The sequence below is a fragment of the Stenella coeruleoalba genome, assembly GCF_951394435.1.
Source record: "Stenella coeruleoalba genome assembly, chromosome: 12".
Taxonomy (NCBI): Eukaryota; Metazoa; Chordata; class Mammalia; order Artiodactyla; family Delphinidae; genus Stenella; species Stenella coeruleoalba.
Window position 1 is genome coordinate 41,528,208 of NC_137158.1, and position 16,631 is coordinate 41,544,838.

Genomic DNA, 16,631 nt, shown 5'->3' on the forward strand with positions numbered 1-16,631 from the left:
ATATATATGCGTGTGGATAAATTTTGGAAATAGTCATTCACTAGACATGTATTGAGCACCTCCTCTGTGACAGATCATACTGATGAAAAGATTAATTAGAACTTGTCCATCCCCTCAAGAAGTTTACAATCTTGGGAGGGAAAAGCAATCCTGGTTAGCTGATGGGAATATGGATGAAAGTTTTTCTTTCAAAATTCCCTTTAGTTTTTTTTACAATACATTTTAAAAGCAGCTTACAAAACAGAAAAAAAAGTCATCTATCAACTGCTGCTCATAGTGATTTTGAAGTTATAACCTCCATAATTTTGAATACATCTATCCAAGGTAAGGCCTCTTTGAGTTTTGGAGTCTACATACCTTTGCATACATTGAATCCATGTTTGTTTTGCTTTCCCATGAGATTGTTGCTATCTCATACACAATGTACTTGCTGGTGACCTGTGTGCCTTGGACAACTCATTTCACCTCTCTGAACTTCACTTGTCACATCTGCAAAGAAAATAACCCCAAACTCCATGTAATTGTTTCAAAGAATAAAATGAGGTAATGAGTATGAACCCACTGTGTGAGCTTCAAAGCACTTTGAAAAAGTAGGGCACAGCAGATTAGAAGACTACCTCCTTGTTAATTTTCAAATATACCAATAGAACCAACTTTATCATTCTCATATTCAGCTAGTAAGCTAAATTGTAAGATTATACATACCTCCACAAAACTCAATAAATTTATTTTCACTCTTTATGAACAAAAACATGTCTTTAAACATTATTATTTTTCCTGATTTGTTTCTCATGCAAAAAAAGAGGTGTTGCTCACCAACTGAATTAAAGAAAAAATTTCAACTGTACTGCACAATGTTCTGCAACATGTAGACATGTAATAATAATAATGTAGCCTGGTTCTTTTCTAAAGTTGGTGGGAATATCATGTGATGCTGACCTCCCAGGATAACAGCCCTCTGGAGTGATGACTGCTCACCTGGCATGAAGCAGGAGCATCCCTGATGTGTTTGGACATGCTGAGGAGGTAGGTACCTTGGACATTATGACCCATTGTTGATGCTTTAGGGGGAGAGGAAACCATGGGGACAGGTGGAAGCAGAGAAAAGGAGACATTTTTAATATCATTTATCTGCCTCAGCATGTGTCCCCAGAAGATTACCTCCATCCAAGACCTTGGTTCTGGCCATACAATTTAGAGTATTCAATGCCCCTTGTGATTCCTGCCTCTTTCAGCAACGACCTTTCTTAGTAACGGCTTCATACATCTCACTAAGCACCTGCTCTCTTCCTGAGCTGTCAGCACAAGTATCTGTATACCAGCAAATAGACCTATACTTCCCAGTAGAAAACTGTATTTTTTATTTCTAAGAACCAAGTAGAGGGAGTGTGTGTGTGTGCGCATGAGTGTGTGTGTGTGTGTGTGTGTGTATGTAGATGCCCAGAGAGAGAGGCCAGAATTGCTGGTAAGGGTCTTTCCAACCCAGTTTTATAAGGTCTAGACAGTTTGGCTGACTTCAGCTCTGATTTTGTAAAATAGAATTGATTTGCAAAGATCTGGGCCAGGAGAGGGCACACCTGGGAAGTGGCTGTGAACTCAGAATAAGGAACAGGGAAAATACCTGAGAGCTACAGAAAAATAGAGGGTCCAGGGCAACCAGAATTTAGAGCTCCTTGATGGGGCTACTGAGTTCATCAGGGCTAAAAGGGAACCAAGCGTCAGCTTTCATCTTGGGACATAAAGAAGGTTCTTGTGAGCGTGGAAAATTAAAGGTCACAGAGGACTGGTCAGTGTCCTGAATCTGAAATTACACTAAGTGATTTGAAGCTGGATTGTTGCTAAAATTCCCTTATTGCAACTATTCCAAACTCCAATCTACAATTTTCAGGAGTTTCACTGCATGCTAAACTGACAATGAAATGGTATGATTGCTAAGATGAGTGTTCTCAACCCTGGCTTTCCATTAGAGTCTTTAGGAAATTTGGTGCCTGGTCCTCACTCCAGGACAAATGAATCAGAATCTCTGGGTGAGAGATCCAGGAGTCAGTAGTTTTAAAAAGCTTTCCAGGTAATTCTAATGTGCAGCAAGGGTTGGGAACCACTAGCTGAGCCTGAGGTGGGCAAGAGATAGCCAGGGGAGCAAGAGAAAGAGTTGTGGTTGAGAGGTTGTGATTCCTGGGCATAACCTCAGAGAAGGAAAATTTCCTTGTGTTTATGCTTGGATAGTACTGGAATATAAAGGCGCCAGAGGATATGTTGGGTGTGTCACAGAGGTGGTAATGAGTTTAACCTGTGCCTATAAGCCAGAAACCAAACTTTGCACATCCCAAAACATAACCAGGATCAGACAACCTGGTGGATGAATAATACATTTAGTTGTGTGTTTCAGTCAAGTATCAAAGATTCAGAGTAGAAACCCACTCAAGAAACCTCAAGATTAGGAAGGTTTGTAGTAGAGACTACAAATACTAATTTCAAGGGATCCAGGGATCTAGACTCCCAGAGCTGGCAACCAGATACTCAGGGACTGAGGTCATTCCCTCCACCTCTCACTCATTTGATCTCCCTTATCTCTGTTCCTCTCTGCACATCTGCTTCATTCCTCCATTGCAGCTGTCTTCCTCTGATTCTCATTTCACACAAGGCTCAACATGAGTGCTGCAGCCCTAACTTATCATGATCTTTCAGGTCCAGAGCCCAGCACTGACTGACCATTGTCACAATGTTTCTTAGTTCAAATTTTCAGGAAGGGAATCTGGTCACTGTCCAGCAAATAATGGCTGGTCTTGTCTAGCCTTGGGTCAAGCATCAGTCTCTTCCCGTAAGCTGGGCTGGGGGTGGAAATTGTCACATGGTTCACAGGCTGAACATTCTAGGAGACCACTGGAAGGGCAGGGTCTTGTGAGGAGCTGTGGGCAGAGTGGCAATGAAGTACATCTAATACCTATCCATAACCAATGAACCCATACCTTTCTTCTTTCCCATCTTCTGCCTCCCAGGAGATAGGTGGGTGTGGGGGAGATAAGGAGGAGCTTGAAAGAATGTGCCTGTCTGCTGTCAGGATCCAGTCTAGCATCTGAGAGAGGTACCCACAGACTGGCACGACCAAAAGACAGTCTACAAACCCTCAACCAGCATTTATGTACATGATCATATGGGTGTTGTCCTCCTCCTGAAACTACTGAAAAGTCAGTCCCTTCTTGGCAATAGTGAAAGCCTGAAGATGTCTGAAACACAGGATCTCTGTTTGCTCAATTTTATTCTCATACTTTCTACTGCCTTGTGACATGTAAAAATGTAACACATTCAGTCACTAAGAAGGATTCTCCTTCCCTTGGGCCTTTATCTAATTGTTTGAAAAATTTGCAATTAACATGTGATTACAGTGGTTTGACAGTTTGCTTGACAGCTCTGAAATAACATTCTTGGCTTCTGGTTGACAATCTTTTACTGAAACTCAAAATGATACTTTCCAGAAACTTAGAACTTCAGTCAATTTGAAGGTTCATGAGAATTTTATAAACTCCCCAAATGGAGAAACTGTATGTAAACTCATCTTATGGGCCAACACTGGCTAATGCAGCAAAGAGCAGCAAAGAATTGAGTGGTCCTATAGTTTTCCTTCTTTTCTTTAGTTAAGTTCAGTTGCACAGGTGCAGGAGGGCAGTAGTCGTCTGGACTTGGGGGCCATTTTTAGAGGGAGAAGGCCAGGATAAAAATCCCCCTTCCACTCCAGCCTGTAGACAGTCCGAATATATTTTTTCTTTTGGGGCCCCTGGGTGTAGAGGCAAAGTGAAGCCAGGAGAGGGAAGAAGGTATACAGGGAAAAGTAGAGGAAGGACCAGTAACAAATGTTGTCTATTTTCACCTTTCCCAGAGCATGTGGTCCCTGAAAATCATGTCTGTGGCTCTGGCATAATACCATCATGCCAATATGCGATCATTTATTCTAGAGTCTTAGATGGAGTCAACTATTTTAGCTTTTTCCCCAAGTACAGCTATTGGAGATTCTGGATAATTAAAAAAAGAAGAAGAAGTCTAATACTTGTATTTTACTGACAAAACAAAACGCCTTTAAACCAAAAGGATGATTTATCGGAGCTGAAAATAAAACTCCTGCCTATTGAAGTCTGGTGCAGCTGAGTTATCACTATTTTCGTCCTGTAATTTGTTTCATAGGGTACTAATTAACAGGGCAAAGTCTGTTGCCAGCAAAGTAAATCACATTTTGCTGTTTTCTTCTCTTCTAACAAGACCCAGACCTGGTCTTTAATTGAAGAGCAAGTTCCAAGAGCACTATTAGCTAGTGCAGTTGGGAAACATTCGACTGGGAAGATCATGGTGAAACCTGCTATGTAGAGTTCAAGAAAGATAGTGAGGGACAGGGAGAAATGGAGGGAGAGAGAGGAATTGATTGCACAGGTAACCTTCAAAAGAAGAGATTGTTTTCCTCAACTGTTCCATCTTTTCTCTGTTCCCCACAACTTGGCTTTTCTCCTCTGGCTCTACTCAGCTGACACACTGTACCAGAAACATCCTTAAAACATCCTTTAAAAAAAACCCTCATCATCCCCCACCACACACACACCAGTTCATTCCTGTCCCCCAAACAGTACTTTTCCTTTAAGGTAGCAACTCTGCGTGCGATTGGGCCTCTCTGCCCCCAACCTCCCCCTTCTCCAGGCCTTTTCCTTCAACCTGTCCCCCTCAGTGACCTTTGACTCGGGGCCTTGCAGCCTGGCCAGTGCAACTCATCCCTCATCGCTCCCCTCCCATCTCACCCTCCTTGCCTGCCCTTAGTCTCCACTCTTTTCTCCCTTGCCTCTTTCTTCCATCCCATTCCTGGAGGCTCCGGGCCGGCGGCGGCCCTCTGGTTTCTCCTCCCTCCTCGAACCCTCTGAGACATCCTTTGGAGAGGGTATATGGTGAGGGAGCTTGCTGATGGGCGGGCGAGGAAAGCGAGTGCCTAGCTCGCACCCTGGAAACAGGAGCCTGACGTCACCACGCCCTGCCTGTCAATCTCCAGCGGGCGCGCTGCTCGTAACCGGCCTTTTCTTGTACTGACTGTGTCTCTATAACTCTCAGCGGCGCCGGCACAGCTACCAGCGCCCCGCACTCCTCTGCGCGCCGTCCCGGCCACCTCCTTCAGGCGTCGGCTCTGTCCGCGCGGGCAGCGCATCCTGGCGCCCAGCCACAGCGCTCATGATCAGCGATTTCCTGAAGCCCTGACTCCCCAGGTGAGCAGCCCGGCTCTCTAAAGGAACTCTGAGGGCGTGCAGAGGGGAAGGGGTGAAGGATGGCCAGGGGATGGCTCCTTCCTGGAGCCAAGCATGACGCCACACACCCTCCACCTACACAGACCTCCTAGCTTCTCTCCCCCGAAACCGCTTTCCCAGGGGGTCTCTGGCCTCCGGGGTCCGCTGTGCTCCACGGTCGCAGAAACTTCGCGTTCAGCACCGTGGACAGCTACTCCGCCTCCCAGTTGAGGAGAGCGCCTGACCGAGCCGGTCACAGCCAGGGCGGCACTCGCTGAGGCTGACACTACTAGCTTGGTGCGCAAGATGCGTGTGCAAATACAGGCATACTTACGTGATCTGTGTGTATGCGAGTGCGTGTTATTCGTGTGTATATCTGTGCAAAAACTCAGACATCAGTGCGGGCATCCCTTGTGCATTGCACTCACACGCTCACTCACTCAACAGGTATTTATTTTTGGCTCTCAACCACTGCTTCCTCGCTCTGCTCTGGGGTCCCGGGGTGGGATGGGCAATATGAGTGGGGGAGCAGCGCCCGGCGAAGTACCCTGGCGGCGTAAACCGCACACCTGACGCTTGTTCTCCCTGTCCACGCAGGGTGTAGCTTCCCGCCGTGATGAACGCGAGCTCATCTTCGCTCAACGACTCCCAGGTGGTGGCAGTGGCGGCCGAGGGTGCGGCGGCAGCGGCCACCGCAGCAGGAGCGCGGGACACCGGTGAATGGGGGCCCCCGGCAGCCGCAGCCGCAGCTGCGCTGGCGGGCAGCGGCGCAGCTAATGCGTCGCTGGAGTTGTCTTCGCAGCTGCCAGGGGGGCCGACGGGGCTGCTGCTGTCTTCAGTGAATCCATGGGACGTACTGCTCTGCGTGTCTGGGACGGTGATCGCAGGCGAAAATGCGCTGGTGGTGGCGCTCATCGCGTCCACACCTGCGCTGCGCACGCCCATGTTCGTGCTGGTAGGCAGCCTGGCCACCGCCGACCTGCTGGCGGGCTGCGGTCTCATTCTGCACTTCGTATTCCAGTACGTGGTGCCCTCGGAGACTGTGAGCCTGCTTACTGTAGGCTTCCTCGTGGCCTCCTTCGCTGCCTCCGTCAGCAGCCTGCTGGCCATTACGGTGGACCGCTACCTGTCCCTCTACAACGCGCTCACCTATTACTCGCGACGGACCCTGTTGGGCGTGCACCTCCTTCTCGCTGCCACCTGGACGGTGTCCTTAGGCCTTGGGCTGCTGCCGGTGCTTGGCTGGAACTGCCTGGCAGAGCGCGCCGCCTGCAGCGTGGTGCGCCCGCTGACGCGCAGCCACGTGGCACTGCTCTCCGCCACCTTCTTTGCGGTCTTCGGCATCATGCTGCACCTTTACGTGCGCATCTGCAAGGTGGTCTGGCGTCACGCGCACCAGATCGCGCTGCAGCAGCACTGCCTGGCGCCGCCCCACCTTGCCGCCACCAGAAAGGGTGTGGGTACGCTGGCCGTGGTGCTGGGCACTTTCGGTGCCAGCTGGCTGCCTTTTGCCATCTACTGCGTGGTAGGCAGCCATGAGGACCCAGCTGTCTACACCTACGCCACCCTGCTGCCCGCCACCTACAACTCTATGATCAATCCTATCATCTATGCCTTCCGCAACCAGGAGATCCAACGCGCCCTGTGGCTCTTGTTTTGTGGCTGTTTCCAGTCCAAAGTGCCCTTCCGCTCCAGGTCCCCCAGTGAGGTCTGAAGGCTCCCTCCATCCTCTAACCAACACCACGCCCCCAACAAGCCAGCCTTTGGTGAGCTTCCCAGTGCCTGCCGATGGACTCTGAGATCCCATACTGTGACTCTGACTTTGGAAAGAGATAATAAACATAAGCACAACAAACTCACAAGGACAAAGAGGCTTGTTGGAACTTTACATATACAGTGTATACATGTGTACATATATATACAAATATTTGTATCTTCTGGAGGTGTGCAGGATGTGGAATTTCCTGTTCTGTGAAAAAACTAACAAAAAGGCGGTTGTATACTCAAATTGTACATCACACTTGTCAAATGAAGACATTCCAATACTGCTTAATTATAGCACTTTATTTTTAGCTGCTGAACTGCCAAAACAGTGTTGCCATTTTCAAGGGCAGGGGAAGGGGGGTAAAAGTGTATTTTTGTTGTATGTGATAGAATATTTTGCTGCATATGCATCAGTAAATTACAACATATTTTGTACACAAATAAACACATTATAAAAATGTAATTTTTGGCATGTGACTGATGATAGAATTACTATTTAAGAGACAAATTATTAGTGTATTTACTTTAAAAGTTTATTATGTGTTATCTCCATCCTGTGAAAATCTTAATGTAAAAAATCACACACATTTGCACATTGCTCATAAATTGTCACTGAAACACCTAATCCAGATTATTGGGGAGGTACAGGAACTGAGTAATATAGTCACATAACGGTATTCACAGGACACTAAAGGGTTATTTGTGTATCAGTGCAAATTAATCTACTCCCTTGGTTACTGGGTTTGGAAGACAAGCTCCAGAGGATGTCTGAAACCATTCCTTTATCTTACCACATGTGCACTTGTGAATCCTGAAACCACAAATCTTAGATGTATTTTTTCCAGTTTGGAAAGAATTTTAAATGTTGAAAATTCATATTGACTGAGTATACTGTTACTGGCCAGGTCTTGTAGCAAAATGCACAGCCTTATAAAACAAATAAATTCATCAAAGACAGGATTCCAAGATATACTGTGTTCATGAGGTAAATTAAGATAAGCCCAGTAGCCCACTTTGAGGCACTCTTATCTTCAAAGTACAGGACATTAAACTAATATCCTCAAGAACTAAATATTCCCATTCAAAATTGTTAAATTGTTCCCCTCCTTCCTTTCTTACAGGTTATGTGAGTATAAATAAGATAACATATATGGACATATTCTGAGCACCTGTGAAGACATATGCACACAAGCACAGGTAGTTACTGGTCTTAGGCCTTAGGAAAACATATACAAGCAAATTTTTTCATACAGTCCACAAATATTTATTGAATGCCTACTATCTGCTAGACACAATCCCAGAGCTGGGAATACAGATGTGAACTAAATAGAAGAAAGGTCTCTGCTCATAGTGTTATCCTCTAGTAGGGGAGATGGCCTACAAGCAAATAAACAAATATATATGAAGAGATTTATTATAAAGAATTGGCTCGTGCAACTGTGGAGGCTGAGAAGTCTCAAGGTGTACAGTCAGCAAGTCGGAAACCCAGGAATGCTGCTGGTGTAGTTCCAATCTGAGTCTGAAGTCCTGAGAACCAGGAGAGCCCACAGGTTCAGGACCCAAGAAGAACTGATGTTTCAGTTAGAAACCAAAGGCAGAAAAATACCAATGTTCCAGCTCAGACCAATCAGGCAGCAGGAGTTACTCAGCTCTTTTGTTCGTTTCTGGTCTTCAATTGATTGGATGAGTCTCCTCTACATTAGAGAAGGCAATCTGCTTTACTCAGCCTACTGAGTAGGCTGACACACCCAAAATAAGACACACCCAGAATAATGTTTAACCAAATGTCTGGGCACCCCGTGGTCCAGTCAAGTTGACACATAAAACTAACCATCACACCAAGAGAACACGGTAATCCAAAATAAAGGAGAAAAAGTGTTCCAGGAGGGAGGAGTCAATTGGGTCAAACATTGCTGAGAAAATAAGTAAAATGAGCATTAAAAACAATGACTCTAGATTTTGTAACGTGAATGTCATTGGTGAACTTGACAAGAGGAACTTCAGGAGAGTGGGGGCGGAGGGGGGGAGGATTAACTGTAGAAGGTACAACAGAAAATGCACAAGCAATCTAGTCTCCAACATCTTGCAACAGAGCTGTGACCTTTTAGCAATATAAAACACACTAAGTTTTATAGACTTATAGTTTTATAGTGGCTGTAAATTTAGATCCAGTAGGATCAGCGTTATTGCTCATTCATCAAATTAACATTTTCTAACTAACAACCTTTATAGACTATTCAGCAACATCAGACACTCTTTCAGGCCCTGTTAGTATCCAGGATGCTTTCAAGTGGATTGAAATAACAAAAGCTCTGGCTGTAAACTTTTCCAAACATGTGGTGGGGAAACCACATGATTTCAGAGATGGAACAAAGAAGTCAAATTATTATACATGTTATAATTACAGAGAAAAATTTCTTGCAATCAGCAAGTTAAGAAAGTTCACCACTAAGATAGTAAGACAGTCTATGGATCTGACTTCAGTCCACTTGGTATTAATATTCAATATCTCCCCTAGTCCTAATCAAAACGTTTGAGAGAGCCAAGAACAAGAGGATACTAAAGAATCAAGCTGTTAATATCCCTGGCTTACGCAGTTGGCCAGGCTGTGTGATGTCAAGGGTCTGGATAGTAACCTACTTGATGATGTAAGGATAAAAAACTGTGAGTATATCTTGAAACATTTCTAGGAAGGAATGTCACATATTCACTTGACCCATCAACTATTAATAATCTCTATTTTAAGACCCTATGCTAGTTGCTGGAAGCATACAGTCCTTGAGAAAAGCAAGATTCACTCAAATATCCAACCACTTACCCATTTTGCTATCTAACAGGCATCCTAAATTTAATACATTTAAAATAGAGCCACTCATCTTTACCTCAATAAGTGCTCTTTCTCCCTTCTTTATCATCTAAATTAATGGCAATGACATCTTTCTAGTTGTGCAGACCAGAAACCTTGGAATCACACTTACACTTCCCTTTCTCTCATACCTCCCATCCAACGTGGATGCCTATTGCCTTTATTTTCAAAGTATACCCAGAATCTAGCCACTTCTCACATTTCTACCACTATCATCATCTCTTACTTGAATTACTGTGGTAGCCTTCTCTCTGGTCTCCTGGCTTCAGTTCTTGTGCCCTTCAGTCTATTGTCTGTACAGTGGCTCATCCTACAAACAGTTGCTCTCTTGACTACCCTTCAGATCAAAGCATGGGTCCACTAGCAGTACAGTCTGTCTCAAAAGAACAAACTTGGGGAAGAGTTATTTAGGCTCAAGAAATAGGCCTCCAGGAAGAATTTCTTTTTTCGTTTTTTTTTTTTTAACATATTTATTGGAGGATAATTGCTTTAAAATGGTGTGTTAGTTTCTGCTGTAGAACAAAGTGAATCAGCTATACATAAACATATATCCCCATATCTCCTCCCTCTTGCGTCTCCCTCCCATCCTCCCTATCCCACCCCTCTAGGTGGACACAAAGCACCGAGCTGATCTCCCTGTGCTATGTGGCTGCTGAGGAAGAACTTCTTGAGTCTAGAAGTGAGGACATAGGCTCTTTACCCCCACAGCTGGAATAGGAATAGAGCAGGGGCCTCTGCAGCCTGAGGCCCAGGGCAGGGCTTCACTTGGCCCAAGGTATTAGTTTCCTATTGCTGCTGTAACAAACGACCACAAACTTGGTAGCTTAAAACAATACATATTTATTCTCTTACAGTTATGAAGATCAGAAGTCTGCAATATATTTCATTGGGCTGAAATCAAATTTAAGCAGGGCTGCACTTTCTTTGGAGGTTCTAGGGGGAGAATCTGTTTCCTTAAAATTTTCAGCTTTTAAAGTTGCATTCTTTGGTCTGTGGCCCCTTCCTCCATCTTCAAAGCCATCAGTGTATTATCTAGCTTAAGTGGTTACACTGCCTCCTTCTGTAGTCAAATCTCCTTCTGCCTCCCTCTTGTAAGGACATTTGTGATTACATTTAGGACTTGCCCAGATAATTCAGGATAACCTCCCCATCTCAAGATCCTTGATTTAATCACATGTGCAAAATCTCTTTTGCAGATATATAAGGTAACAGTCACAGCTCTGAGAGCAGTACTAATGAAAAGTACAATAATAAAGGCGTATACAGAGTGTAAGGATCCCACAGGAAGGTCAGAGAAATTCTATGGAAATCCACTAGGAAGGCAATACTGAACTGAGTCAAGAAGAACAAAAGAAGTTTTCAAGGCAAAAGACACTGAAGGGGAGTGTACCAGACCAAGAGGACAACATGAAGCATAAAAGTGTGGCCCATTCAGAGCAATGCAGGCCATTCAGTATAGCTGGAGTGTGTAAGAACTAGAACCCAGAGAGGAAATAACGGGAGATAAGTCTGGAGAGGTAGGCAGGAACCAGATCACAAAGAGCAGTGCTGGGAATGGATTGCAGGTGGAAAAGACTGGAAGCCAAGAGACTATTTTGGAGACCAGTTGCAGCAATCCAGGTGAGAGCTGATGTCAGCATCAACTAAGGGGTAGGAGAAGGGGATGGATTCAAGAGGTATCAAAGAAGAGAGTGTCTTTGACTAAGTGAGTGATTATGGGGATTAAGGAAAAATTGAGGAGTCAAGGATGTTCAAATGGGGGGATAACACTGAGACGGGAACATAGCAGGAAAGGCAGATTTGAGAAAGAGGGTGGTGAATCAAGTTTTCTACATATTAAATGTCAGGATCTGTGGGAATATCCAAGTGGAGGCAGCTGGGCCTGTGGCTTTGGAGCTTGCAGGGTGGCGGGAATGGAGACATAATTTCAGTAGTCATTGACCTTAAGGTGGAAGTGAAGCCACGGGAGGGAATGAGAAAAGGCCAAAGTTACAGTCTGGACACAATAACATATGGGAGTACCGTGAAGGAAGCAAAAGAGAAAAGGAGACCAAGGAGGATCATCCAGGCGAGACCTCTGGAAAACCAAGAGGAAAAAAGTTTTAAGAAGGAAGTGATCAAGTGTGTAAAGCATGCCCAGAGTCAAGTAAGAGAGGGTTTGGAATGTGCTAGATTTAGGAACATGGTGGTCACTAGTGACTTAAGTGAGAGCAGCTTCAATGGAGAGTGAGATAAAAGCTAGATTGCAGTAGATTGAGGAGGTAATGGAAATTTTCTAATTTTTTTCAATATATTTAACTTTAAATGGAAGGACAGAAATAGGGTGGTAGCTTGAGAGAAATACTGGGTCACAAGATAGTCTTTGTTTTGTTTTGTTTTTTAAAGATGGGCAAGAATAGAATACGTTATTAGACTGAGGAGGAAGTACCATGTAATTGGAATGTCAGAAGACAGCAGAGAGAGTAAGATGCCTCACAGAGGGAGGCTTCACAGGAGAATGGGGTCCAGAACATAATGTGATGGGGAGAGAGGGACTTAGACAGGAGGAGGTGGAGACACAGTTCCCCTGCTCTGACAGGAGACAAGGTAGGAATTATTGGTACTGATACAGCTAAGTTTATAGGTGGTGGGAGGAAGTTCACAGAGTTCTCATCTGACACCCTCAATTTATCTGAAGGAGGAGTGCCGGTTAAGAGACTATTGCGAGAAGTATCAAGAACCTAAGGTGATGACTTTGGGGACAAAGCTGTGAATTTGGGATAGTGTAATCATTTAATCAAAATTAAAGGTCAGACCACACCAAGTACTGCAAGGATGTAGAGCAATTAGAATTCTCATATACTGATGTTGGGAATGTAAAATAGTACAAACACTTTGGAAAATAGTTTGGTGGTTTCTTAAGAAGGTAAACATACTCCTCCTACCATATGACCCAGCCATTCCACTCCTCCTAAGTATTTATCCAAGAGAAATTAAAGCATATGTCTATATAAAGACTTGCACATAAATGTTCATAGCAGCTTTACTTGTAATAGCCAAAAACTGAAAACAACTCAAATGTCCATCACAGGTAAATGAATAAAAATAAACAAACTGTGGTACATCCATACAATAGAATGTTACTCAGAAATCAAAAAGGATGAACTATTGATTCATGCAACAACATGGATAAATCTCCAAATAATTATGCTGGGTAAAAGAAGCCAGGCAAAAAAGAACACACATTGTAAGATTCCATTTATATAAAGACCTTGAAAATATATAGTGACAGAAAGCAGATCAATGGCTGGGATTGGGGGAGTAGGGATGGGAAAGAGAGAGAGGCAGGGATTGCAAAAGGGCACAAGGTAACATTTTGGGGTGATGGATAAGTTCATTATCTTAATTGTGATGACGATTTCATGGGTGTATACTTGATATGTCAAAACTCATCAAGTTGTATACTTTAAATATGTACAGTTTATTATACATCAATTATATCTCAATAAAGTTGTAATAAATAAGTGTCAGAGAAAGAATCATAGTAAAATAGCATCTAATTGAAAATAATGCCAGATGGAAATAAAATATAAAGTTCCAGGGCTTCCCTGGTGGCACAGTGGTTGAGAATCTGCCTGCCAGTGCGGGGGACACGGGTTCGAGCCCTGGTCTGGGAAGATCCCACATGCCGCGGAGCAACTGGGCCCCTGACCCACAACTGCTGAGCCTGCACGTCTGGAGCCTGTGCTCCGCAACAGGAGAGGCCGCGATAGTGAGAGGCCCGCGCACCGCAATGAAGAGTGGCCCCCGCTTGCCGTAACTGGAGAAAGCCCTCGCACAGAAACGCAGACCCAACACAGCCAAAAATAAATAAATTAATTAATTAAAAAAAATATATATATACAAAGTTTCAATATGGCATGATTCATGTGTCAGAATAAGTTATGCTGCAGTAACAAACAACCCCCCAAAATCACAGTGACTTAACACAGCAAAGATTTCTCACCTATAGATGTTAACTGCACTGCCTGGGCAACTTCCCAAGACAACTGTTCTATATGCAGCAATGTAGCCATCCATCTTCTGACTCTATCCCTACAACATGAGGCTATCTCTATAATCACTGGGGAGAGGGAGAACTGGAGGGTCTCACACCAGCAATGCAATGCTTTGGCCCATAAATGACACTTCCACTCACAGCCCATTGGGCAGAGCTAGTCACATAGCCCACCTAACTACTAGGGCATGGGGAAAAGTAATAATCCTGAATGTTCAGAAAGAAAGGCGAATCAGAAATGGATGAATTCACGAAGATTTTACCACTCATGGTTTCGAGAACAAATACACTGTCTCTGCCATCCCAACCTGAACATCAAGTTGCAGAGAGAAGATATTCACAAGATTCAAACACAAATCTTCAATTATTTAAGACTAGACAGAGGTTTATCACCGTTTAATAAAACTTTACATTGTGGGGCTGTTGGGTTCATTTGAAGGAACACAGTGTAAAAACGTCAAGACGTGAAGTGAGCATAAAGGAAATGCAGTTCCAGACTGGACCTGATTTTCTAACCTCAGTCAGACTTTGCCCCTGGTCACACAGGAGGGGAGAATTGTGAAGGTTTAGCACAAACCCTTCTCCACAGACTAACAAGCCCAAGCCCATGTTTTGGATATGTTGTTGAGATTCTGTGGGAAAAATTGAGGGAAAGAGTGCAAATTGATGGTGATCAGAGAATCCAGAAATATCTGAATTCTACCACAAACTTACTGGGTCCCTTAGGGAAATAGTGAGGGAAAATATCCTATCAAAATTATTAGCTGTTGAAGGGAAGGAAGGAGGAAGGAAGTTAGCTGTGACTGTGAGCTGTGGCTTTGGCACACAGCCTAAAGGCAGAGCATCCTTAGAAGCTGGGCTGGGTTGTATAAACCGTCCTGTTCTCTTAAATCAAGAATGTATAAATGGCCTCAGTTCAAAGCTTGACTTGCTTTGCCCAATTTAAGCCCTTAATACACAAACCCAGGTCTCAAATCTTGCCGTTAGTGGTTATAAAAAGAAACAAAACCAACATCAAACTTCCAGACATGGGAAGAAGATAATCAGAATGAGAGAGAGAGGGTGAGAGAGAGAGACCCAGTGGCCAGTTAGCCTGCACCTGTTTGCCTCAGAGGATGGCGAGAAGAAACCAGCAAGGCCTCCACACAAGGAGCAGTTCTGTCCCTTCTACTCCAGCCAGAAGGAAGGGAGTATGCAGTTGGCCATTTACTAGATGGGCCAATTGGATCAGTGTTCCTGCCAATTAAGGGTAGAGAGAAAAGAAGATGGAGAGAGAGAGGAAAACAGCAGCTTACATGATGCGGTCATCTGGCTTTTTAACTAGCTGTCAGACCATGGGAAAATTCTTATTTGTTCAGTGGGGAATCATAATAGTAATTACCTTTTAAGGCTGTTGTAAGGGTTAAATGAGTTAATATATAAAGTTCAGTAGTGCACATGGTAGCATCATGTATGCCTTAGCTGCTATTGTTATTACTGTTGGTGACAGCAGACTTCACGAATACTGAATTTCACCTAGTCTAGATTTTACAGCCTTAAGTGCATTTTGCTTTCCAAGTTTCCCTCTATTGCACCCATAAAATATTTTTCATATGTTATCTGTTTTCAGTAATCTTTAAATCTCAAAAATGCCTTTTCAATATCTTTAGCTACTGCTTTGAAAATAATTTGAATACAACGTATGATATTCATATAACATTTTTGATACCTAGTTAAGATTTATCTCCAAAACAGCAATCCAAATCAGCATTATGCCCATTTTTTCCAATGAATGAAATTGAGATCTACATACTTGCTAAAAAATATTGATCTTTAATTTTCAAATAGAATCTTGATATTTAGGAATACCTGAGCAGAACAATATTGATGCTGATTATATTACCTCTGCTTCCCTGAAAGCAGATTTTTTTTATACATAAAACCAAACAAAAAATTAACCTGCACACACACACATCCTCTCTGACTTTGTCTTTCTGTTTTTCTCTCTCTTTCACGTACACACACACACACACACACCATGTCTCTATTCTCTGTGACTTACCAGGGCTCACTCACTAGGATATACTACACACCCAGTAGTTGTTTGTGTTCCAGGATGTTCTGCAGAACTCCGTTATTTTCTAGAGCAGTGCAGCTATAAGAAAAGAATCTGTCTGGATGAACTTCAGAGGTGTATAGGAGAGCCAACATTCCCAGAGTGGTGGCTGGATGAACACATTCGAATACATATATGTAGGTGGAAGGAAGCGGGGACAAGGACCTACACTCACTAAGAGAGTCCTCTGAGTACTGTACTTATCAGTCCAGGCATGTTGTGTTGAGGGAAAAGGGTTTATGGCCATTTGAGTATGCAAGTGAGAGCCATGTCCTGGAAGCCTTCCTGTGTGTGTTGGCTTAAGTCCTAGTGTAACCAAATTCAAGAATGATTATAGTGCCTGGTAGTGGGGTATTACTGTAATATTCAAGTGAACCTTGTATTAAAAGAATAATTGCCCCTAGATGTTTTTATTATTATTAATGGGAACACACAGTAAATAAACACAAGACAGCATTCTTTCCTTCACTGGAAGTGTTAAATTTGTGTTTTGCCAATATTTTACACAAAGATGCTTATGAAAACATTGGCAGAGGTAAAGACAGCTATACAATCATGTTTCATAACATACCGGTAAGTCACATTTCCACCACTGTGAATGCACATCCACTTTAT

At 43.7% G+C, this 16,631-nt stretch overlaps 1 protein-coding gene and 1 long non-coding RNA gene across 3 annotated transcripts in view; one reads left to right on the forward strand and one right to left on the reverse strand.

Moving 5' to 3' along the window:
* Positions 1-16,631, reverse strand: part of LOC307195396 — a 131,504-nt gene that overhangs the window by 66,473 nt on the left and 48,400 nt on the right. For both annotated transcript variants that reach the window (XR_013830827.1, XR_013830828.1), the window contains exon 2: positions 358-489. This is a non-coding gene — a long non-coding RNA (uncharacterized lncRNA). The remainder of the gene's footprint in view (positions 1-357; positions 490-16,631) is intronic.
* On the forward strand, positions 5,869-6,969 carry GPR6 (G protein-coupled receptor 6; the record flags this gene model as incomplete). The annotated part of the gene is made up of 1 exon (XM_079939593.1): positions 5,869-6,969. The coding sequence occupies exon 1, from the start codon at positions 5,872-5,874 to the stop codon at positions 6,967-6,969; it is 1,098 nt and encodes a 365-aa protein (XP_079795719.1). The 5' UTR covers positions 5,869-5,871.